Source organism: Thalassophryne amazonica, chromosome 21 (assembly GCF_902500255.1).
Source record: "Thalassophryne amazonica chromosome 21, fThaAma1.1, whole genome shotgun sequence".
Classification (NCBI taxonomy): domain Eukaryota; kingdom Metazoa; phylum Chordata; class Actinopteri; order Batrachoidiformes; family Batrachoididae; genus Thalassophryne; species Thalassophryne amazonica.
This window is the reverse complement of record NC_047123.1, coordinates 32,958,617-32,984,921: the sequence shown is the minus strand read 5'-3', so window position 1 is coordinate 32,984,921 and position 26,305 is coordinate 32,958,617. Positions and strand designations below refer to the sequence as shown.

Genomic DNA, 26,305 nt, shown 5'->3' with positions numbered 1-26,305 from the left:
CAGCACCTGCATGCAGATGACTCCTACTAGAGAAGTATTGGAGAAATGGATGCTTGGAGAATAAGACACTTGGTGATACGAGAGGCACTTATTGATGAATGCTTCAAGCTTGGCTTTATTGGATTTGAGTTTGTTTGTATTTCTATAGCTTTGCTTTGGCTGTGTAAAAGCATCTGGGAAAAGATAAGCGCCGGTAAAAACTGTGCTATTTGTCCTAAAAGAAGGATTGGCGCCAATGATGGCCCAAACCGACAGACCATAAAGTGCTTGCCAACTGTGGAGCTATGAATTCTGGGACAAATCTGAAGATTAATCCAGTAGGGAGGGTGCATTGACTATAAATAAAGACAGACAATACTACAGCTTCTGAAAAAGTGAAGCCAAAATAGCACCATCACCCCCTAGTAACCTAAAATGTGAATCCAATTTTTTTCCTCAAAGATGATGTTAAATTTATAAATGTGATAATTATCCTTGCAAAAACAGTAGTACAGGGTATTGTACTTGCTTTCCTTTGTTTGTATATAGACTAACTCGCAAATGAGTATTCAATTTTTTAAACTCAGTCAGAATATTCACGGAGTGAGTGTCTCAGCTTTTGGAGGGCATTGGTGAAAGGACAAGATTATCTAAAATATGGCCAGAAAAACATTTCTCTGGATATCTCCATATCCAATAGGGTTCCAGAGACAATATAAAGCTTATATTAATTAGTGAAACATTTTGAATCAATAGCATGAGTAAAATTATGATGTCATAAAGAGGTAGTTGTCAGAAAATCACATTTTGCAAGATATCTCAAAAACCACTTGGGCTAAACTAATGTCAATCAGTTAATCTTTCATCATTATAAGGTATTAGGGCTCTAGGCGAAATTCTGTTGTACTTGCATTAATGGTAAATGTCCACCAGGTGGAGACATTGCACCATTTCAAGAACCTTGAGTACAGGCTGCTGGGGGAAATGGCAATGAACCTGTTGCTTATAGTAGAGGATAAATGATGTCAGGTTGTGTATATATCCATAGTTCAAATTCCAAACACCTTTTCACCTTGTTTCCTATGTAATCTGACAGTCTAGAAGGGGCAAACCAGTCTAATTTCAAATTATTTTATAAATTAAACAATTTGAGTCCAGTTTTATGAAAAACTGAGCAATGTTACCTTTGGACCTTTAACTTATAATTCAAGAACCATACATCACAAATATGCCACACTACTTTGACAGTTTTTAACATCTCACCAATTTTGAAATTTAGCCCCTGCCATTAACCCCTCAAGGTCAACACAAAATTGCAAAATCCATTTTCCAGTTACTACGTGCAAGCAGAATACATGAAAACACATTGTCCCCTCTACTATTTTCCTAATGGGAGCGATGGTAACTCATCCATTTTTATTTATAGTCTCCAGGAGGCCGCCATAGAAACCCGTGCATGTGCCTGCACTTGTTGGTGTGTATCTGCAAACACTGTACCGTGTGAATTTGCAGTGCGCCATATGTGAACGGGGCAAAGCTGTTAGGAGCTGGAGCAGAGCGGACTATTGGCTGATGGCCATAATTATGTCACTTCTACCTCGTTTTTTGTGTCTTTGTTATTTTTTTAGGTACTTTTTCTTTATTTTAAATGGCAGGCAGGCAGGCAGGCAAGCAGCACCTACTTGTTACATGGACAGGAGCAAAGACCACAGAATTTCCCTAGATCGTTCAAATTCTTTTCTGCATCCTTCATGTCCTTATTGATTTGGTCCATTCCCTCCTCGATCCGTTCCAGTTGCTCTGATTAAAAACAAGTCATTTATTCCCCACAGAACGAAGCACGAGAGAAGAGAGGGAGAGAGAGAGAGATAAAGAGAAGACAAAGGAGAGAAGACAACAACTTCAGACACTCACTGTGACGAAAGAAAGCAAAAAAGAAAAAAAAGAAAAAAAAGAAAAAAAGAGGAAAAACTGGACGCCACCACATATGTAAAGAACCTTTGGGGCATGTTGTCAGTACCTACTTGTTACATGGACATATGAAAAGCCCACAGCATTTCCCTAAATCTTTTAAATTTTTCTCGGCTTCCTTCATGTCTTGGTTGATATGGTTCATGCCATCTTCAACACGATCGAGTTGCTCTGGTCAGGACAAAGGGATGACAGTAGTGGAATGAATTTCATTGACTGATTGACAGAAATATGAGTTATGATGAGCAGCAGCTGAGTCGTGCACGTCAAGGTGATGGAGACTGAACCAAATTTCTGTTGAGTGCATACCTTTGGTGGGCCAAAATCTAAGAAAATAATCATAGATTTGTTGTTTTTTTTTTTGGGGGGGGGGGGGGGTGTCCATGTACAATGGGTGGAATGGCTCCTCCACGGCTGACTGAGCTAACTGAGGAATAAGGAGCACCATCCATACAGAGAGTATTACAGGAGAGGTGTTGAATGAAATGGAGCACAAAATTGGGCTGCTTTTTGCTCCCTTTCTAGTCTGTACACTGCAGATGCTGCGTCAGCCTCTTGACAGAGCTGGAACAAGTCCATGACATGATGGATGAAAGATTTCTCCTTTTTATTGGATGTTCTTTGTAACTGAGTTGAATCAAAAATGTGTTTAAACTGTCATAAACCAAAGAACGAATTGCCTGACAAAGCTTGAATGTTTGCAACATCGTGAATCAAATTACCTAACCCCAACCCACCCCAAAAACTGGCACCTCTCCTCCCGTGTACTGTTCGAGTCAATGCTGAAATGCTAGTCTTTCCATAATTTAAAGACTGAGCCCAAACTCAAGCTAGTTGACTGCACTACCTTTGTCAGTTGAAATATAACTATCTGAGGATTCAGCACGTGAGGATGGTGACTGTACTTGTTAAAAGAGGAGGAGAGAAGAGCGAGAGAGGAGAGAGAGGAGAGAGAGAGAGAGAGATTCTCTATGGAATTAAAGCTCCTCATTTAAAATAATCCCATTTTTGAGCTCTGCCTGGGATTAGGTCGTCAGCATGGTAACTATTTTGTGTTATGAAACTTTTAATAGGCGCATAAAGTTCCTTGTCCTTGTGTATTTAATGATTAAAATCTAGTATGTGTGTGGTTGAATATCATGGGATTGGCCGTATCTTGTATAGAAACATGAAGTATTTAAAGCTGTTTTTTTTTCATAACTTAGTAATCAATCTAACTAAGCAACTTGCACGACTTGTGATTTGTCACATTGTAAATAGAGAGGGATCAGGATGTAAGAATGGTGAATGTGTCTTGTCAAGAATTATCGAAAAGTCTCTTTTGCACTACACTTGGTCTTAACAAATTCAATGTGCCTGTCTGGTTTTCAATGTTCAGGAATGTTAAAAGTGAAAGTGTAATTGAACTCTGGTTAATAGTCCATGAGCCAGAAACAAATTTTGACCTATTCGATGCCATTTAAGGGACTGAACAACACTTGGAATCCAGCTTCAATATACCATGGCTTACACACACACACACACAAAAATGTATGCTGACATCTTATGGTGGTAGCTGTAGCCAGGTTGGAGTCAATGAAAGATTACGAGGGGTAACTGAGAAGTTTTAAACCTGACCACCAAAAGTAGGGTGTGATTCTCCATCGTTTGCATTCTGAGAAACCAACATATCTTGAGTCACTGGGTGCAATGTTGAGAAATTCTCAATCACCTCTCATACACAGGGGTCAACATTTAAACATTCGGCAGTCATATTGAAAAGTATACCACATTATTTGTCTGGTCATAAAAATTAAAAAAATGTATAGTTTGGACTATCTATGACTGAATGCTGTGGAGTTATGGGGCAAAAACAGAAAAAAATGGCTGCAATTTCAATTTGTACAGGGGTCAAAAGTTAAAGTTGCTCTAATTTTTGGTTTAAAAAGCGTGATGCAAATTATGGGTTGAGCTAAAAGGATTAATAAATGAACTAGTTTGCACTGTTATTGTTAGTTTTCCTGTCATATGTCATGCAATCTAATGGACGTTGACCTGGTTTCACCATTACTTTGGAGGCCAAGTATTAAACACAGTCAAAACTATTCAATTTTTGGCCATGGGTTGTAAGTGTTGTTTAATCCCTGTAAGTGGTACTGAAACCCTGATTGGCCCATGGACTGCTGTGAGCAGCGGGGCGTTCGTCATGCTGATTTGGTGGATGGTGGCTTGGTGAAGGCAAACAACTGTTGCACAGCACAAAAATTCCTTCAGGGTTGCAATTAAGGAAATACAGTGCAAGCAGAGTGTGACAGGGTGAGGCACAGTAAAATATGGAGCAGATTTAGAAACTAGTTCTTTGATATTTTGTTTCTTTTTGTAAAATCCCTGGTTGGAACACATTCATGCAATTATATATGGAATTATATATGGTGATGGCTGAGAGTTTGGATTTGTGTGTTTATTTCATGCAAACTGTCTCCATTTGGTACTGTCTACAGTACTCCAAAAATGCTGTTGAGCTGCAGAAAAATCATTGATGGAGGGTCAGAGGTCAGGTTTTGCTGGTGCACTTTTGGAGAAGCAGCACAACAGGTGTAGAAGACAGCCTGACAATTTTTTTTTCACAGATTTAAAATGCATGAATTAGTCTATACTGCACAGTATTTACGTATTGTACACTATTAGTCACTTTTTGGACTAACAGTCCCTGATTTGCTCCAGTCTGACCAGGGATTATACAACAGCAGGATGTGGGCTGATAGACGAGTGACTGAATATTTTTGTCTTTACCAGCTAAATCGATCGTTTCTTCTACGTTTCACCTCCTGTATGACATATCTGGGCTGGTGGCAGCTGCAAATGCATAACTACAACATGCAAACAATTTTAATCAATATTTCGACAACTAAACAGAACCAAGATCAGACTAGGAGTCATCCTGTCGCTGGGAAAACCAAATCCAGCTTGAATGATGTCAGGAAGCCGCAGGGTTTTTGGCACTGCAGCGGCTGGTACATTATTTTGTTCATGTTTTGGCACAAACATTTCACTAAATAAATCATGTCTTTGTTAGTTACTGAAAAGAAAACGATGCTGGAAAATGTAAGGCAGTTTGGCAAACCACAAAGAAAAATGTTAGGCAAAGGAAACAAAAAGCTGAAAGGAATGAAAAAGGAAAGTTAAATTGGCACTTTCAAACAGAACAAATTCAAATCAACTATGAATTAAATAAAAACCCCAAACAGAAATACTCAGTTAAAGGAAATAATGATTCCATTCGGAAATGCAGTTAAAACAGACAGCTGTATATGAATTGTGATTGACACGGTTTCATATTTCTGCTATACTGTAACACTGATAGAAAGACTGTTGGCTGTTCTCAGATCAGTGATTAACACACTCACCTCCCTGCTCGTCCAACATCACTAAAGTCCTGATGCCGGCATCTTTGCTCTACTCCCCAAAGACAGTGACAGGTGAAGGACAAAAAGAAATTCAAAAATTAAAACAGAAAGATTAGTAATCAGATCTTGGGTAGATCAGAAAAATCACCAAACATGCAAATATGAGTGACAGCCATGTTACAGTTTTAACAGAAAAGTTGGGAGACTGGTCATTCATTCCACTAACACTTTACTTGAAGGTATCATCATAACCGTTACATGACACAGTCAAGAATGTGTCGTAAACATTATGTCAATGTCATTAAATGTTTATGACTGCTGTCATTAAGTGCCATTCGGTTTTTGTAATGATAAATTGACAACTTGGCACACAACCGAAGACCATGAAGGCAAAAGACAACGTCTGGTCATGTCACTTTGATTAAAGACAAGTTGTTATAATAAAAACAACCAAAACCATGTCAACTTGTCATTATAAAAACTGAATGACACTTAATGATAACGGTCATAAATGTTTATGACACCTTCATGACAGTGTCATGTCTCTATTATGATGATACCTTCAAGTAAAGTGTTACCTTAATTCCTTACACTTATCTGTCTTCCATTCTTTAGTATTAAATGAGAATTAAATTTAAAAAAGTGAAAACTGTAGCTAGAAGGGCATCTAGCTTTACCACGCCATTGCTACTCCCTCAAGTTATGTTTCTAAATCCACTTGGAAAGTTTGCATGGAGTGCAGAAATTTTCCAGTAGATACGAATGAGTGAAAGACCGAAAGAGAAGATTATCTGGAAGTAATTAGCGCTAGAAAATTGGGGAAAAATGCGTTTCACATCTCTTTGTTTTGTTTATTCCTTTGTATCTCGTGTTTGTCCTCCACCCTGTATTTTGTTTGGACTCGTTTTTATTCCCGTCCTTGCATATCATTTGGTTGAATTGTTGGTCATAGCTGGATTATTAAATCACTGTGGTTTTGCAACTTACTACTGGTCTCATTGCTGCCTGCATATTGGGTTCCACTTCCCTTTGGTATTCATAACAAGTACACCCAGTTGTAAATGGATACTGGCCTTGGCTGGGGACGTAATGTGTGTTGGACTGGTGTCCCTTCTAGGGCGAGTTGTAGACTCATCTGCTTGATGCTACGGAATGCGAAGATCATCAGCACTGACAGGCCTCAAGGTCTATGTATATAGGGCTTACATTTTTTTGAAACAGGTGGGATGGTGGATTAGCGGTTTGCACTGTTGCTTCACAGTGAGAACCGGGACCTGGGATTGCTTCCTGCGTGGTCCTTTCTGTGTGGAGTTTGGATGTTCTCACCATGTTTGCGTGGGTTCACTCCACTTCCAAAGACATGCAGGTTAGGTGAACTGGAAACTTTAAGTTGGGCATTGGTGTGAATGAGTTTGTTTTATATGTTGCCATGCAATGAACTGCGACCCGTCCAGGTTTTACGCTGTATCTCACCTTATGAGTATTGGGATAAATTCCAGCCCCCCACCCCCCAATGACCCTTAAATGGAATAACCAGCAACACCTTTGATTTGACATGGAGTGTCCCACTGACAAGAAGGTCAAAGGTCATCAGGGCACACGCTTTTCAGTAGCAAACAAATAAATGATTTATTTGTCATAACATGGGAACATAACTCTCCTTCAACCTGTTCAAGCCAGCGACCTTCATCGCTCTTTCAATCGTACATTATTGTTTCTGCAACCAGTCAATGACTCCGTGTCTTTCCCACATTTTTTCAAATGGAAGTCAGTTCCACTAAACCTTCTGAACATTAATTCCTTGTGTGCTTGTGCAACGTGAGTCTGCATGAACATTCAGCAAGAAATCTTTTTGCCACCGGCTCGGCTTTACACGTTTTGACGCTGGTAGAAAAGATGAGCGCCAGCCGACAATAAGGAAACTCTGCTTCTTAGAAATAACATCCACACTGCGCTAAGACGTGGCACCTGGCTGCACCTGATCTGCATAAATTAGATTAATCCTCGTCAGACCATCACACACATCCTCCTGCTTCCTCAGCAGTTTAGGAGGAAAGCCACGATGATGTTGCAAAGCGAGACGGGAGCGTTACGGGAAGTGTGCGCTGTAGAAATGATCCTGTAATTCAGCGTTCCTTACTGCCGAGAAATCCCAGAGCAGATGAAATGAGTCCCTGGATGAAACTCCTGCAGTCATTACCCATGATCCAAACAGGAGAGGAGGGAGTTCGATGATCCGCCCTCAAACCAACCTCATAAAAACACTGATACCTTGAAGTATTTACAAACTTATCATGGATATATATGAAATAACACATTTTAGCTTTCAGCTTCATGAGGTCTTGATATAAGGGCTTGATTAACATGCTTCTTAAAAGGGGTGGTGGCCAAGTGGTTGATGCGCTTGAGTTCAGTGCAAAAAGTTCCTGGTTCAAATCCCACCCCCTGCCAGATTTCTCCATGTCATGTGGAGTTGCATCAGGAAGGACATCTGGCGTAAAACCTGTGCCAAACCAACATGCAGATCCACCTCGGTTTTGCTGTGGTGACCCTGAGTGAAAAAAACGAGGTAGCAGCTGAAAAGTCTTACAATTAACATGCTTCTTAAGTTAAAATATACAATAAATGTTTGGGCTGAAACCAGTTGACCTTTTACAAAACCAATTAACTAAGCTGCTGTATCCTCCAACACTGTGAAGCAAACAAACGTGGCTGCAGATATGAAATGTTTCTGTGCAGTGGCATGACCGCGATAACCAGTACAGTGTATTGCAATACTATCACTTTATGAGAGGTTTCTTTCCAAACAACTAAAAAAAAATCTAACAATGGCAAAACGCCTTTGTAGTACTGCAATATATTTAATACAACTGGATTCTGCCGTAGCTGCCCAGAGCATTAAAGTGCCACTGCACAGTAACGTCTCATGCCTGTAGCTATGTACATTACAAAAATAAGACAAAGGAAGTGGTGGAACTGTAAAGAAGGTTAACAAAGATGCGAGATATGGCAACACTGCCATCGCAATTTTTCAGGCAATAATTTGCTTAATCAGAATATAGAGTAGTAGTTGAATGTTAGAGTGACCACTGACTGAAAAGAACAATGTGCAACAAACAGACTATATATACATACACACATATATATATATACATATACACATGTGTATATATGTATGTGTGTATATATATATACATACGAGGGCTGTCAATAAAGTAACGGTCCTTTTTATTTTTTTCAAAAACTATATGGATTTCATTCATATGTTTTTACGTCAGACATGCTTGAACCCTCGTGCGCATGCGTGAGTTTTTCCACGCCTGTCGGTGACGTCATTCACCTGTGAGCACTCCTTGTGGGAGGAGTCGTCCAGCCCCTCGTCGGAATTCCTTTGTCTGAGAAGTTGGTGAGAGACTGGCGCGTTGTTTGATCAAAATTTTTTCTAAACCTGTGAGACACATCGAAGTGGACACGGTACGAAAAATTAAGCTGGTTTTCAGTGAAAATTTTAACGGCTGATGAGAGATTTTGAGGTGATACTGTCGCTTTAAGGACTTTTCACGGTGCGAGACGTCGCTCAGCGCTCTCAGCCGCCGTCGTCAGCCTGTTTCAAGCTGAAAACCTCCACATTTCAGGCTCTATTGATCCAGGACGTCGTGAGAGAACAGAGAAGTTTCAGAAGAAGTCGGTTTCAGCATTTTATCCGGATATTCCACTGTTAAAGGAGATTTTTTTAATGAAAGACGTGCGGACGGGTCCGCGCATCGGGACGCAGCCGACGCGGTGCGGCGGCACAGGAAAAACACCTCCGTGTTGATAACCATTTGTAAAATCCAGGCGGCTTTTGATGGCTTTCAGTGGAGTGAGTATATGAGAAATTGTTTAACAGGCAGGACATGTTCCAACTTGTCCTTAAGGCTTCAACAGAGGTGTTTTTCCTGTGGCGGAGCGTCGCGGCGGCTGCGTCCCAACGCGCGGACCCGTCCGCACGTCTTTCATTAAAAAAATCTCCTTTAACAGTGGAATATCCGGATAAAATGCTGAAACCGACTTCTTCTGAAACTTCTCTTCTCTCACGACGTCCTGGATCAATAGAGCCTGAAATGTGGAGGTTTTCAGCTTGAACAGGCTGATGACGCTGCCTGAGAGCGCTGAGCGACGTCTCGCACCGTGAAAAGTCCTTAAAGCGACAGTATCACCTCAAAATCTCTCATCAGACGTTAAAATTTTCACTGAAAACCAGCTTAATTTTCGAACCATGTCCACTTCGATGTGTCTCACAGGTTTAGAAAAAATTTTGATCAAACAAAGCTCCAGTCTCTCAGCAACTTCTCAGACAAAGGAATTCCGACGAGGGGCTGGACGACTCCTCCCACAAGGAGTGCTCACAGGCGAATGACGTCACCGACAGGCATGGAAAAACTCACGCATGCGCATGAGGGTTCAAGCATGTCTGACGTAAAAACATATGAATGAAATCCATATAGTTTTTGAAAAAAATAAAAAGGACCGTTACTTTATTGACAGCCCTCGTATATATATATTTACAGAACACTGATGATAGAGAACAATTTCTGCAAAAACTTAAAGGTAGCATCATGCATGCAGCAAAAATAAAAGAATTTGTATTTAGCTGATTTAAATGTGCGTTGTGTGTTAAATGAGGTGTGTGTGTATGTGTGATGGGGGGGGGGGACTCAAAACAGTGGAACAACTATTTAAAAACTGATTTCTCACCTCCTCCACCAGTTGCAGCATACGACGGGTGCTCTCCAGTGACTGCAGATAAATTAGAACACTGTTAACTTCCATTCCTCAAAAACTTAATTTGACAGACAGCTTCAGTCTTTAAAAGAAAAAAAACCTTCACAGAAAACTTGCCATCATTACAGTGCAAACCTCTGCCAAAGCACAAAATATCATGGTGTTTTCTTTGTCTTATTCTTCTATCGTTCTGGAATTTTTTATTACAATAAGTTGTTTTTCAGAAACTGCAATAAATAAATAAATAAAGTAAAAATTGGTTTTGCCCCTTTTTGCACATCCACTTAAAAGGTATTAGTTTGGTTTGTATTTCAAACATTTTCTCATTTTCTGGATAAGCAACAGTGCCCCCGAGTGGCCACCAGGACATTGCGATTAGCAACATGGCTTCACAAGCAACTTAACTAAACTATTTTACTTTATTTTATAGAGATTTTGCACGTTAAAAGATGAAAACATGGGTCAAAGTAGGAAGTTCAGTGGTTCTCCACTGCGTCTAACAGAACCCAAAATGTCAAAGATGAATATGCAAAAATGCATTTCTCCATTAATCCTGTGTTTGCTGTGCTAATTGCAGTGGCCACCAAGCCCACCACTAGTTGGAGTTCAGCTTAATTAATATGTATTATATGATGAGTAACTGTAAAAAAAAAAAAACCTAAATATCTGCAGAAGTATCAGTGGTCGCTATACCGGCTGCTGTGGCCTCAAGAGCTCATGAAATGCGATGTAGGTGAAACGTTTTTTGTGATGCCGCCATTTTGTGCTTGTGCGACGTGTACGTGTGTGTGTTTAATATTCTGCTCAGCTGTGCCCGTGTGACTCATATGTGATGGAGGGATGTGGGTCGATCTGCTCGGAGGCATGACTGAGGCTTTTTCCCTGCGTCTCGTGCAAACGCCCAGTGGAACACACGAATGTGACAACGCGCCTAAGTGTCATGTGCACTCACACGCATGCACACAGTAATACACACCAACCAAGACTCCGCCTCACGCTGTTATGCAAAGGTTCGGTTTAGTATGCATACACAGCTTTTGGTTTTCTATCACAGACTGAGATGAAAACAAACAATACAAGCTCATGTGAATTAGTTATCTGACAGTAACGTACAAATATACATGGAAAGTCAGCAGCCAACAAAACTGCTGTATTTTTGTCATGCAATGAAGAGTAAATATTTAAAAAAAATTTTTTATATCTGCCTAAGAAAAATAACACATCCATTTATCACGTAGATCAGCGGGCATCAGGTAGTGTGCAGTGAATGGCATACTAAATATCAATCTGCATAAAGAGGCGGAGCCAGAATATAAAATCATTTCTATTTCTAGATTCCATGATGGGATGTTTTTGCTTTCCCAGAGGAATACACATGAATGTTTGTTGAAAGCAGTTGATGCTGTCTGCAAAAATCACATTTGCACATTAATCCAAATTTATGCTGCATTCATAATTTTAAAGAATTTTATGAGGCACGTTTCTTCTCGTATGTGAGAATCTACTTTGATTTGTCTGCTGTAATGCACAAATTCACCCCGCTCTAATCCAGTGAGTGCACTGTTCTCACCTCATCGGCCAGCTGGTCGGCGCGTTGCTGCATGTCTGACAGCTCATTGCGCATGTCCGCGTCATCTGCCATGGCTGTTGGATGTGGGGGGTGGAGATACTCTCCAACAGGGAAGAGAAAGTCTTAGTGGGAGTCCGGGGAGGGCTGGAAGAGAGAGAAAGACAGAGATGGAAAAAGACAAATACATCAGAATGGCAAACATGCAAGGTCATGAGGCATACACGCCCTCAGGTCACTAGATCGCTTGAAAAATTCCCATTACAAATTTGAAATTGGGTGCAAATTAGACTATGAAGCTGCTTCTTCATAGTCTAATTTAGAAATCTGACAACATTGGTGGAAAAACTTTCAAATGTGTCAGCAGAATGAAAATAACCAAAGACTGGATGCGCTTAAAACAAATGACTCCTCAGTTTGGTGATGTTCTGAACTGTGGTAGATTATCATTCTCATAATTACATCAAATTAGATTAGTAAGCATGTCCTAGGTCATCCCCACCAACCAAAGGTAGCCATCTGTCTGTCACAACCAGGTCATATGTGGACATCCCATTGGAATTTCCATTTGCTGAGGTCCTCAACCGTGAGGCACCTGCATGCTGGATAATGATTACAACCATAGAGGAAGCTACAAGCACTAGGACCATGAATACAAGGACCTTTGTTTGCATGCAAAGGTCAAAATTGCCAAACACCTCTGTCCAGGGACCTCATATCTACATTGTTTGATCTCAAGGCCTAGAGACATGAATGTTGCTGTCAAGAAAAGTCAATGTTTCAACAAGTTAAGCACTTTCACTGCATATAGATACACTTCTGGTGGCTGTTTTTCTGATGGCCAAATTGTTTCTTGGTTGTTAATGCAGCAATGAGCTTTTTTCATCCTGCAATGCCTTAATAAGGCACAAATCCAGTTTTTGTTCACAGCATTGGAGGATCACCACCTATAACAACTTGATGTTCTGACCCATGACCTGAAAAAGTCAGTCCTATATAGGCTTTAAGTCCAGTTGGTGCCAGTGCTTAACTCCAAAATCCAAAGTCCATGAATCCCAATTGACGGGACACCAGTCCAAGACAGGCTACTTGCCTAGCCAAGGCTGGTACCCATTTACAACTGGGTGGACTGGGACAATACAGATGAAGTGTCGTGTTGAAGGACACAGACAAGTAGCATGACTGGAAATCAAACCCACTTCTACATATTGATAGCCCAACTCCTTATCCCACTGAGATACCTTCTGTGAGCTAACTGGCTAAACATATTACAGCAGCTTGTGATGGGTCAAGGCAATCACATAACTGTAAAGACTATCTCATATGCATTAATCAGTAACTCCATACAATGAATTAATTTGAACCTTTTTAAATTACATTCATTCATTATCATGTTCTTCCATCTAAATGGCCTTCAGAAATGTTCTACAGCCCCGCCTTCCCCCTATGACTAATAGCAACAACAACATAAAGGGATGAAAACAAAACCATCCAGTGTATAAATGAAAACAAAAATGAAGACTGAGATAAATGACACAAAGATGAAAAAGAATTATAATAAGTCCATTTATACATTGACAATATCAAGCCATTGAACATATCGGAACTTGTCTGCAGGCACGATAACGGAGGATTAAAAAGATGCAATGGCTGTTTCTTTACATATTTATAGGACAGGAGGATGCGACTGTTGGTCGCGGACACTCGGTGTTTGGGATTTTCCAGGATAAAGCAGAGAGAAATAAAAACAGTCTGTTAGTCCCGTCATCTTCTGTCAGTCAAGCAAGGGTGAGGAAAAAAAAAAAAAACTGTACTGGATCAAAAATGGGGGGCACCTGAAACACAAACAAGATATTTGAGCTTCACAGGCACCTGTAAAGCACTCAAAGTGAAGACAAACTGTCTGGGATCATAGTGGTCCGAATATATGTTTTTTTCTCTCCTTTGACAATGCAAATAAATAATTATATTCGCATACAACACTTCTTGATGTCATATACATACATCCACAACAGTAGATGGTGTCAAATACTTGTGAAAAAAGTGTGGCCCTCAGGACTAATATTTTAACATGCATGCAAAGCAGCTTCTCTTGTCCCACCACACTTTAATTTTAACACATCCTATTTTCACTGCTCAGATTGCATCAGGAGTGTTTATTTCTGAATTAAGACAGCAGCAGAATCACACCACGCCGTGTCATTTTCCCCCTTGTACCAGTCTCCATAACAGGGATTGTTCATGCACATTTCAGTTTACATTTTTTTTATTCTTAAAACCTCTCTAAGGTGCTTTCCTTGTAGAGAATCTTTTAGGACTTCCAGTCATTTACCCATCTGAAAAGTATGTTGTCAATGTTGCATCATTACGGAAGAGATAATTTGGCACAGAAAGTTCTGCCTGACTGACATGTGGAGCTAAGTGACAGTTTGCACTGTTTATCATACATTTTATGGCACTACTATATGTAATCTAGCCTGTTTTTCTCAGTCAGTGTGCTTGTATGAGCATTATTTTTTAAATGTACAACAAATAACTTAATGCCATTTCCAGAAGTGGCATAAACTGATCCAATAATGGCAAATGATTGGCTTAGAAAGGGTCCTGGATGCCAACTACAAAGAAAGACAACTGGTCCATCTCCACCTCTTCAAAGTAACCATCTATGTGTTACTGCCAGGAGAAAAACGGACATCCCCTTGGTTTTCTCCATCTGCTGGGGCCCTCAACACTGAGGCTCATGCATGGTGGATCATGCCTACAGAAACAAAACATCACATGGCCAAAATGTCACAGCTGATGTTTTCTCTTCACTGCAAGTGGCATAACTCATCTGAGTCTCATCAAGTAAGCATTAATTTGACACAGTCATTCTAAAGGTAGCCAAGGATCCTCTACTAGTCTCCACAACTCTATCCAACACCCAGTGTATGGAAGCATTAAACAGTGCATGAGCCAGAACGCATCCCTGAGAAACACCTCAAATCAAGTAAATTTATAGATATAACACTTCACAGAAATAAATGTCAAGATTAAAGGAAAGTTCTTTAAAGTTTCAAGACAAATTGAACCAAGAATGCACCTTGCACACTTTCACTGCCTACACACAACATCTCTCGAGTGTCTCCACGCATCATTACCATTACAACTCAAACCACTGCTAGAAAACTGGAACGACGATCATATTGTCTCAGTCTATGCAATAAACATAATCAGCGCTTGAAAAGGAGATCGACGAGCTTGTTTTGAAGCAAGCTACAAACAAACTAGCAAGGCTAGCTAGCTTAATGGGCCACTGTAGCAAGCGCATGGGCTAAGCTAGCAAGCAAGGAGAATATTAAGTTAGCAATTAGTGTGTAGTTGTACTATACTAACTGGAAATCGTGTGTTTTTGGAACAGGTTATACTTTAGTTTGGCAACAATTTATTAAATGTGATTGTATGCGCTACAGCCACCTCAGTTTTGGATACTATTTGCTTCTGTTCACTCGAATGTCAACATTAAGACTGTTTTTGACAGTATCAACAATGTCACAGCACACTAACCTCAAACAATGTTAAATATCTGGTTGGATTTCATTCACAGAGCAAATCTGCTCCACTTTCTGATGACCAGTGTTATTTTATCTTCACCATTCTTGCAGAAACTGATCTGCTGGTTCTCTCAGTATAATTATGAGCAAACAGTTAAAGCACTTTGATAGTTTTCCTTTATATCGGTGTGACAGTTGTGCTCATTCTGCTCTCTTTTCTGCTCTCTCTCCTCTGCATTGCTTCACAACAGCGGCGGCCATGTTGACTTACATAAACCACAAAGTCAACAGTGCCGCTCTTCGTGTGCGAGTCGACTCAGAACCAAAACACACTTCAAAATGAGGCACTGAAAGAAAGGAGGGAGCAAAGCCTGCCTCATGCCTACTTATGTAACCAAACCCAGGCAATTACAGTTTAACCGGCTGCTTGGGACTTTTACTTTGTGTCTCAGTGAGAAGGGTCATATTTGGAGTCTGAGTTGCCTTCAGGCTGAGTCGGCCGGGGCACTGAAACAACCACATACATGTGAAGTTAATTGCAAAAATCCCCTCCGGCACTGATTTAAACCATTTATAAAAAAAAAACTACACATGAATTTATATGTTCTCCTCCATAATCACTGAAAAATTCAGCTGAAAATGATGCAGTCCTGCAGCCATGCCCGTCAGTCATGTGATTGGGCTGTTGAAATTTATGATCGATCTTATTTGTGATCACCAGAAGGTAATATTTCAGGCAAGCACAAGGAACCCAGGCATGTTAAAAGAACAACAACAAAAAACAAAACTACAAACTGTGGACATACGGCACAGCATGGAGTTAAACTGAATCATCTGAAAATAATATATTTCAAACACTTTTTAAGAGGGTGACTCTGGAACCTCTGCATGCAAGCTGAGTATAAAAATAAATAAACGGATGTAAAAAGGCATGCACTGTAGGTGTGTGAGATCACAAATCGAAATGCTATTACACCGGGAAATTGGCATCGTAATTTGATGAGTGAGAGCAGAGAGTAGAAATTAATTACAGAAATAAGCATTAGTGTGTGATTTACTAGACTCAATTTCCCAAAATGTGGAAAATATTAAAAACACTTCTGTAAATAATGAGTTAATAACTTGTCTACCAGCCTGAAACCTGCTTGAAAATGTACTGGTTATTATAAAACTAAAAAAAAAAATAATTCATTTTTGTGCAGGACTTAAATTAAATTACACTGCATGACTGTTCTTTGAGAGGGGCTACATATACCGTATTTATTTGAGTCTTTTTTTTTTTTTACTTTATTTACACATTTACATAACATACAAGTATTGACCCAATATTTTTAGGCTCTTTGTTTTTTTTTAAAAACTCAGCATTTTGATTCATGAAGACATAGTTCTAGTGCACTGCAGGCAACAGTAGTCAGTTCTGGGTGATACAAAAATGTAATCAGTGCCTCAATCAATCATGGACAAAATTTCAATCAGACAACTTATATACAGTAGGTAGAAGAATATTGTAATAGCTGTACATACCTTTGAGATTGGAGACCAAGCTCTGGTCACTTGATTAATTTTCTCTACCAATCAGAGCCCATGGGTGGCAGTGTTGATAGTCAGAGGGAGAGGAATTATGCATCTCAAAGTGAAAAAAGGAAGTTTTAGAGGCTCATGTAGCCATTCTATTTAGTAGGAAATATGCAGTAATGTGAATGTCATGTTAATGTACATGAAGCAAGCAGCTCGAGTTGTCTGCCAGAACTAGCTCCAGTTAAATCTGCAATACCATGCAGTAATACTGGTAATTTTGCTAATATCTGACTCAAAATATTTTTAGCTTTTTTTTTTTAAATGCAGAAATATCTGAACCTGTTAGTTGATGATAATAGTGTTGGTTACTCACAAGATCAGTAAACTCTATCTTGGTCCTCTTTAAAATTGGACGAGTCTTTATGTTTCTGTTGTGAAACACATTACTGTATTAACAGGCACGTACAGCAGACCATCATCAGTATAACATTGAAAGATTGCATTATAATTGAACATTAACCAACTAAGACGTGTTACACTAAAGAAAATAATAAGGGTCCCAGTACAGAACCCTGGGGAGCTCCATATTTTAGACAGGTCTGGGAGCATTCACTGGTCCTGTGCTTCTAAGCATCCACAACACCACAGAGCCACCTTGGGTCATGGATGGCAACCACCCAGTCAATCAATTGATCCATCACTACATCTCTAAAATATCTGCCGTGGTCAGGTGAAATGTGCAAGTCCATATAGCCTTCTCCAGCCACTGAGGTCCTCAACACTCAGACACCTATGAGCTGGGTCATGCACAGAAAAACATGCCACATGGTCAAATTGTCAAAGCTGATGCTCCCTCAAGTATGAAAGTGAGGGAGCGTCACTATACACACTTAATCTGGACACAGGTGATGTCAGGAGGACCATGTCAAGAGTCAACGTAACAAAGCAGCAGGATTTGCTAACATAACGTGCCAAGTGCTGAGGGAATGTGGTCTCCATGACTACCAGCCTTGCAGGGCTTTCTGATTTTTGTAACAACACTTTACCTCATTGTTACACAGGTTGCCATTCTTTGGAAGTCTTAAAAGACCAGCTTCCATTAACTGAGTTGAACTTCTGCATGTCAAACAATGTAGTTCTAGTGATACATCTTCTTGAATCTCTAAGATGAGTCATAACATATCATATGCATTATCAACTGGATGAATCCTGAACCCCAGGAACATGAAAGCTGCTGGAGTACAATATGAATGGCCTCTGTGTATATTCAGCACCCACAATCACCAGTGGAGCCCTCTCATCTTCAGGATGGGACATCTGTATTAATTTTTTTTTTTCTACTTTTGATGTAGGAATGCCAGAACCAAAAATCAATCAATTTGATCCTCAGTGGTTGCTTTTCATGATTCACCAGCATAATTATTGTCATTTTTGATGTTATTCTTCAGAGTCCCATGAGCAGCTGTGTCAAGATCATTCTTATTTCTGGCAAGTTGAGGTGGGATTTCTCAGTCATTAAGACCTGAACAGCCTTGTCCAGTAAATGATGTTCATTTGGGTTAAGCTTCCTGATTTTTTTTCCCATCATCTTGATTTCTTGCCTGGGATGTTTATTTTATTTTTTTTTAACTTTATGGCAACTTTGGTTCCATCACTCACTTTAGTGCCCTTAGCTACTCTTCCAAAGTGGACGCTGCCCATCACTTTCTGCACAAGATACCTTCTGACTTTGCTGCAAATGACTCTCTGGCAATCAGGAGCCTCATCTGATCTTTTTAACGTGTCATTGATGTAATTGTTACAATACCATCTTTCCTCTTGGCCATGCAAGATGGTCTGCCACATTTCCAACTCACTGGAATGAAGACTTTTGAGTTGAGACTGACATTTTTAGACATTTTGATATTAGCAGTTCTGTGAATAAAGAAATTCTTTAACTCCAGCCTTCTGTAAATGATATTATGAAGCAAAATAAGTAGTCTTGATGATTATGTTATGGTCTTATAACATTAAAATACGGATGACGACCCTTTTTTCTCTCTATTTGTAAGAAAAAGAAAAAAGGAATATAAAAAAATTTGTATTAATTACATAAAATTTTGAAACTATGAAATTCTCAAATTTTTCAGAGAATTCTACCTTTTAAAAAGAATTTTAGACTCTTGTGGTAGTGTGGAAACCACACCTGTGTCAGTGACTTGAATTGATCCTGTCAGATGTATGTTCCCCCTCACCAACTACAAGAAAGTAACTTTCTTCAGAGTGATGAAAGTCACACCTGGAGGAACACTGGCACAGCCTCTCTGCCTTTATGATGTCATAAAGGTTAGAGAGGCAAAGGCTCTCTGGATGAAAGATGGAGCAGATGTCCTGTTTTAAATCCACATTTCTGATGAATTCCAAGCAGGAAAGGTTCAAGAAAGTCCCACAGCACAAAGATTCCAGATGCAATAACAGAGCATCACACCGGTGTGACCTACATTGACTGTATGTCCATTACACCTTTGATCATCCCTTTGTGGGCCATAGCATGTTTTTACTTAAAGAGAAACAGAGCTCATACAAGTAAACTGTCCTAAATGGAAATAGCTTTTATTAGCTATGTTGCTTAGGATGCAGTAACTTCACAAACTTTTTACTCCCCTGAGATTAAATTGTTCCAAATACAGATCACTATCATTTGTAGTCCACTGTGAGACCAAAATTAAGAGTACAAATAATCCCCCCCACCCCAAAACATCTTATTATCCAGGCTAGCTAGCCTAGCGCAGTCTCTAAAATAGCCAAATGTAGCAAATTAGCATGTGGCTCACTGGAAAATGAGCTTCTTGAGCCATTTTGACAGCGCTTTACAGTGGAAGCAGTGTTCCAAAAACAGACTAGTATAGTCTGTTGTGAGATGTAAGACAAGCTCACAGAGTACAAATACCTCCTTTTCAGGAAATTATCAAGTTATTATAACAAACAGGTTAGCTAGATTAGCTTAGTCTCTACAATGACTGAGCTTGGCTAACTAGCATGTAACTAGCTTGAATAAGAGCTAATTGAGCACAATATATTCTTTTTACATGTTCTTTGGATAACTGCTACAGTAACTTTCCAAAATTTTTTGCTGTTGACAGATATTTGCATGTAAAACTTCACACACAAAATTTAAATTCCAGTGTCTTTTTTTAATTACTGGCATACGTGTCTATAATCAGACCACTTCATTGTCACATAAGAGCCTGATAAATACTTGAAAAGTCATAAAAACAAGGATATTAAAAAGCCATTTCATCCTTTGGGTGAAATGGCTTTTTAATATCTTTGACTCATCATGAGAAATATCACATTCCACCTCTGCTGCCTTCTGTAGCCGTTGTGCAGCTGTAAAATAAATATATAAACTTTTGTGACCGATTCTGTTTTACTAATTAATGTGTTATGAGTACACAATATAGTACATCTAGAGAAATATACAAGTGTTATTTAAGAAAAATTGGGATTTTGAGAAGTTTTAACAATTTTCAGTTATATTTAGACAAAATAGTTTGGTTACTGCGCTGTACACTATAGCTGAGCTGGTGTCTTTCATCACTGTTGAATTATTCATAATCTTCAACACCAAAAAGAAAGACAAGGGAAATGGGCATTCGTTTTAGTGTTTAAATGTTGCACATTGCAACACAGGTCATTTTTTGAAGATCTTAAGGCATTACAGTAGATAGAGCAAACATTATACATCCATTTTGATCAATAGGGAGAGTACTGTAAAAAAAGATGCAAAAATTAAAAGGGTTTGAGAGCCTTTGCAGTATTTGAGGAACCTGCAGAGTGGATAAAATCCCAGCAAGCAGCCATAGCAAGCACATTGCATGCTGGGAGTCAGTAGTTGTGCAGTTATCAAGCCCAGAACAGAGAACGATGTTCACTTTGGCCCATTTGTAATGTTCTCTGCACTGGTAAAGAAACATATTCATAGTTTCTTTCATCACCTGGACATCTACATATTTGCCACCAATAAAAATCAGATCCCCTGCTGGCTGTCAGGCCGGAGTTAGGACATACTTTGGAATTGCAGTCACACGTTCTTGTTTCCATGAGAAAAGCATATTTGATTTTCTCTAAATTTGAGCTGAACATTCTACAGTAATTTTTAGTGCAGGATTATCGAACAGGTTTGAGTTTGAGAATGAACAGTTTTCATCAAAGCTGTTGAAGAATCCCCCACAACTTATTGAACACAGTATTGATTATTGTAGTTTGTTATCCCCAGGCAGCTGTAGTTTTTTTTTTTTTTTTTTTTTTTTTTTTTTTAAATTGGTCAGTATAAGCTGGCTTTTTTTGCATATCCCTGCCTTAACCTGTCAGCACAGTGGTGCCAGCAGTTACTGTGCCCCATTCTTCAAGTAAATTTGGAGTTGCACCACGAAGGACCACCATGCAGAACAATATCAGATCTGCTGTCATGACTCCGAGCAAAATGGGAAAAGGCCAAAAGAAAGCATGAATGATTTGATCAACACGGACAAAAGAGAATAGTTGAGTCAACTTAAAAAAGCATTGCAATTAATAAAACCTGAATGAATTAAGTTGTTTGAACTCAAGTTTGTAAGTTAGATCAACTCTAATTTACAAACTTAAGTTCAAGCAACTTAATTCATTCAGGTTTTACCAATTGTAAAATTAAAAATCCCAGCTTTAAATTTGGAACAAAGAACTTTATTTACCCAAAATCCCAAAGTTAGCTCTGCACCACACCTGGTTGTTTCCAAATACCGTATCAGAGCACAAAAGACATGCTTCAGTACTTCCTAATTCATAATTAATATCTCCTAATTTATCTACCAAAGTGATCAAGCCAACACTAAACCACAGGAGTTCATTGATTGATTGTTTGATCACTTTCTTCACTTTCAGTGTCCAAAATTTTGCATAGATAATCTCAACATTTATGCAGTTCTGAAATAAGACTCATAGTATCTTCTCACTTACAATCAATCTTCTCAGGGTTTGAGTCAGAAGATGAAGGCGGCATGGTTTGCAGTACATCACAAAAAGAACGAAATACATTTTTCTTGAATGTCTGTGATTTTGAATCAACTTTAAGGTTTGTGTAAAAATACTGCAGAGACAAACCTGCACAGAGAATTCTGGTCAGCACCATAAATTCCCTGATAGACACAAATCCTGAAATGAAATCCTTTTCCACACTGTGCACAAATAATGTTTGCAAAACATTAAAAAGTCCCACATAGACTGTACGCCTGATCACACAGTAGAACGTAACCAACAGAAGGTTTAGTCTTAGTAATATTACTTTATTTATCATGATGCAGGGATGAGACACTTCATTTCTTTATACTGAAAATAAAAGCTTTCAAAATAAAAGCTGATTTTGAGTCTCACCATGTTCCATGATTACCCATGTGTGAGGATGTGGCACTTTATTATGTGATCCTGTGAGTAAAGGAGATTACAGATGGAAAAACATCTCAGATAAGTTTTAAATGTGACTTCAGTAGTAAGAACAATGACGGGTTTATTTGATTTTTCTTCACCAGAAAAGCTTCAAAGATGAGAACAGTCACTTGGAAGATAATTTTAACTTCCTCCACCTGTCACTTCCAATGTTGGCTGCAACTGAAGTGAGAAAAATAAGAGCCCGAAAACATTTGTGACAACAAATCTCAATTAATAACCAACTATCTGAGATTAAGCAGGACAATATTCACCAAGATTTTTTTTCTTTTGTTTTCCCACTTTCCTCTTAAAATAGCAATAAAGAAAAAAGAGGTGAAATAAAGAGTGTTTCTTTGGACAAAGAGATTTTATTTTTATTTTGCTTTGCCACAGCTGTGAGGCCTCAGGAATGGCCATTTTCTTGTTCTGTATTTTTGTTTACATGCAGACTGTCCCGAAAAGTGACAGATTATCCTTTGGGAGCTGACTGGACACAAAACACTTCAATCTCGCCTTTTGCTGTGACTCATTCATTTTGCAGCTTCTTTCCAAAAGCAGCTCCACTCCCATTAAAAGTGTCATATTGTGTACATTTTTTGTTTAAGTTTTGTAATTGAATATGGTTGGAATTTCATATTAAACATCCTCACAGTCTTATAATTTAATGCCTGTGCATTTAGATTTTCTCCTTCTATAAGGAAACTTTAGGACTGAAACAGCTTCTTTTAGTCTTCTGTGACGTACGTCATGGAAATCCATATTTGGATTCCAGCTCGTCTGTAAGCCCCTCCCACTGAGTAATTGTGCACATGCCCACATATGATCTGTTGGAAAGATCAAGAACGAGACCATGTCTTTGAAGGGAAATCAGGACCTCCTTTGCATTGATAGCAAGAAGCACAGAAGAAATCTAAATCTTCTTTAGAATGTGCCACCTTTGTGTATGTGCTATTCTGGCTACAAATTTGTATTTATTTTTTAAAGAAACCCAGTGACCTACATTAGTTTCTGGAAAAAGGTGAAGAACATGACCCATAAACTACTGTGCCCCCTGTTTGCAAATGTTCCTTCAAGAAACTGACCAGTCATCAATTTATCATAACACAGTTAATTTACTCACTGGAATAAATCCCCCCCACCCCAATGCAGCTTGGGCACCAGGTTGCGAGCCGGGCTGTAGACAATAAACCCAAATGGTTTTGCTATTCGTAAAACAAGAGTATTAATCGAGACATTCGTCTTCGTTTGTGCACATGACAACAACAGAACAAATTCTGCTGAATGTATTCTCATGATTTAGTTCACCGAAAATCTTAAAATGTTCACAATGAAAGCAAAACAGACCCACAGTGTGCTTTGAGGTTATACCCCTGATCAAAACAACATGATGCACTCTGTGCCAAAGTAGCCTCCAAAAAAATTTTATGCCATCATAAAGCCAGCTGTGATGTATAGCCCTTTTTGATTTTATCATGCCTAAAGTGCCTAAAAATAATAGAAGCTATATGCCTCAAAACTCTACCCCGAACTGTGGAGCATCTCTATAAAATTTTTATTATTGAAACCCTTCGCCTACTTTTTGAGAACAAAAAAAATTAAATGCCTGCTAAACCAGATGATCATACACACTGTGCTTTTTGAAATGGTGAAAATTAAATGATTAATAGGTTAAAAGGATTGTGGCGGTGTACTGAAGCACTGCCATCAGTGTGCCGCACCCCCCCCCAAACATCCCATAATGTAATACAGTATAGAGGTCAGGACAACCAGAGCATCCTTTACTGCAGAGCACACGCACAGCTGCTGGTGTATAATCTGTTCACTCTTCTTCCTTCCTCCCTCATACATCAAACACAGAGAAGTTGAGGTTCTTAAAGATGTCTCCACTAAAATCAGGACACTCAATCTCAAATTACTAAAGTGCCATTTTAAGAATTCAGAAAAAGTGTTGTACACTATTGCAAAGTGCTGATCTAAAGTGTTAACTTCGTGCCTGATCTTGATCTAAATATCATTATTATTGGTGTGGTACAGCTCCTGCTCGAGGGACAAAGTGCTGGCCTTGAGACATACACAAGCATTTTTTTTTTTATTATGTCTGCTTTCTAAGGTCTGATTCCTTCACAAAAGTTGAAATGTGCTGCATGAAATCCATGAAAAAAAACGTGTGTTTTGGCATGCAGTTCTTCAAAAGGACAAATGTTTGTATAGTTTGGGATTCAGTGAATCCTCATGAATATGGAACAATGCTAAAAATATGAAATAGAACTCATTATTGAGATTTCAAGCAGACTACATTAACTCCACAGCTCACGTCAAACATGACGGAGGTCCATCGTCCACCTGTAGCTTTATTTGAAAAATGTATGCAAGATTGACAGAAAAAACAACTATTTAAAATTTCTATCTTGAATGTAAATGCATATGCAGAACTTACGTCACATGCAAAAGCACAAATGCCACATGAGATGTATTTGGTGGTGCATTATGAGGTTGCTGACCACAGAATACTGGCTGCCAGGGGCCTTTTTTAAGCCTCCAGCCTGCCAGCTTGAGACCACTGCCTTAAATCATTGCTGCACTTTGTCCTGTGCACGTGATTTGCAGTGAGGCGGAAAATATGGAGTCATCATTAAAGTACAGTAACAGCATCTGTCAGTCAGGCAGCTTACAGCCCCATGTGGTAATTAAGAGCTTCACCACTGACCAGCAGAAACATCTGATCTGCTGCAGCGTCAAGAAAAAGAATGAGCAAAATCACACCTTCTGTGGTGAAAGCAACACGCAAATCATCCACGTGCACAATATCTGCGGATGGATATGATAAATTATTGATCACGTTCCTGCACAAATGCACGTCGGTCCTGAACGCTTGCATAAGGCGGCTGTTTTTCCCTCTTGTTGTTGGATGAATTTGATCACCGGCTTGTTTATGCGTCATACAGACTGCAGCTTTAAATTTAAAATGTCTGTGTTGTTGCTGCGCATTCATCTGCGTCACAAAAACGAAACAAGCCAAACTGCTCGCCACTTCTGCTGGTTGAACACACCGTGCGCCATGCGTAATTGACAGACAACGTGTGCGACGTGCGTCGCGACGCGGAGACAGGATGGATGGAGATGAGTGTAAAAGGTAGCGGGGATGTATGTGGATGTCGTAGTGCGGGTTTCCTCCCGGCGCCCCCGTTTTCTTTTATATGGTCTGACCCCCCACCACAACCACTCCTCCCCCCGCCCACCGACCCTCGCAGACATCTTCGAGCCGTCATGCGTTCAGTCACGTAAAAGTAGCACGGATTCCACGCACAGACACTGCGTAAAAATTCATCCCACAAAACTGGGCGCGCGTGGCGCATTCTTTAAATCAGTCCTTCCCTCTACCGTCTTCCTCCTCTGGCTGACATGACGCATTGATCCTTGAGTGGCCGTGTTTCCTGCGACATCACCGATTTCAACACCAATCCCTCCCTAGAAAAGACCGACAACAGCCGTTTTTATGGGGCAGAATCGTGACGCATCATTTTGACTCGAGCCTGGAGGCTGCGCCGCTGTCCAAGGTGCTGAAAGAGTGAAAACGCCCACTGTGGGTCTGTGCTGCATTATAGCGCAGCGCTCCGGCATTCATCATCACGGAGGGAGGTCACGTCTGATCACTGCTCTTCTCTTACAAACAAAACTAAACAAAAGGAACAGAAAAACCCATAAAAAAGTGCGTCAAATTATTCGGAGGAGGGGAAAAAAACAACCCCACATTAAAAAAAGGACTAGAAATCAAACCACAGCCGTTTACATTGCCATTATCCAGAGCTTTATGCCAAATCATCGTAAAAACAGCCTCTTAGAGGGATAAAACGTTGACTAGAATGTTGTCGGTCCTTACCTGTGCCTGGTGTCGGTGCCCCGCAGTCAGGAAGGGATGAAATGTGCGTAACGGAGCAGCCTCTGTGTCTGTGCGCGTCGGCCGAGTCCTGATCACTGCTTCTTCAATGGGGGGCGGGAGGGGGGCAGCGCAGCTCCACTCAAAGATGGCGGAGTCCTTTGACGTCAGCAGCGTCTTTTAATAGATATCTGTCAGAAAAAGAGAGAGAAAGACTTCAGAGTGTTTGTTATAAAAAGCAGCGGTGCGGATATCAACGTTACAC

The 26,305-nt window shown here is 39.7% G+C and overlaps 1 protein-coding gene across 1 annotated transcript; it reads right to left on the bottom strand.

Annotated features, from left to right (window-relative positions):
• Window positions 1–1,660: 1,660 nt before the first annotated feature.
• On the bottom strand, window positions 1,661–26,179 carry LOC117502854 (synaptosomal-associated protein 25-A-like). The gene is made up of 6 exons (XM_034161980.1): window positions 26,044–26,179; window positions 11,671–11,814; window positions 10,074–10,115; window positions 5,337–5,385; window positions 2,004–2,121; window positions 1,661–1,779 (listed from the first exon to the last, which is right to left on the bottom strand). The coding sequence occupies exons 2-6, from the start codon at window positions 11,740–11,742 to the stop codon at window positions 1,737–1,739; spliced, it is 324 nt and encodes a 107-aa protein (XP_034017871.1). The 5' UTR covers window positions 11,743–11,814; window positions 26,044–26,179; the 3' UTR covers window positions 1,661–1,736.
• Between the last annotated feature and the right edge of the window lie 126 nt (window positions 26,180–26,305).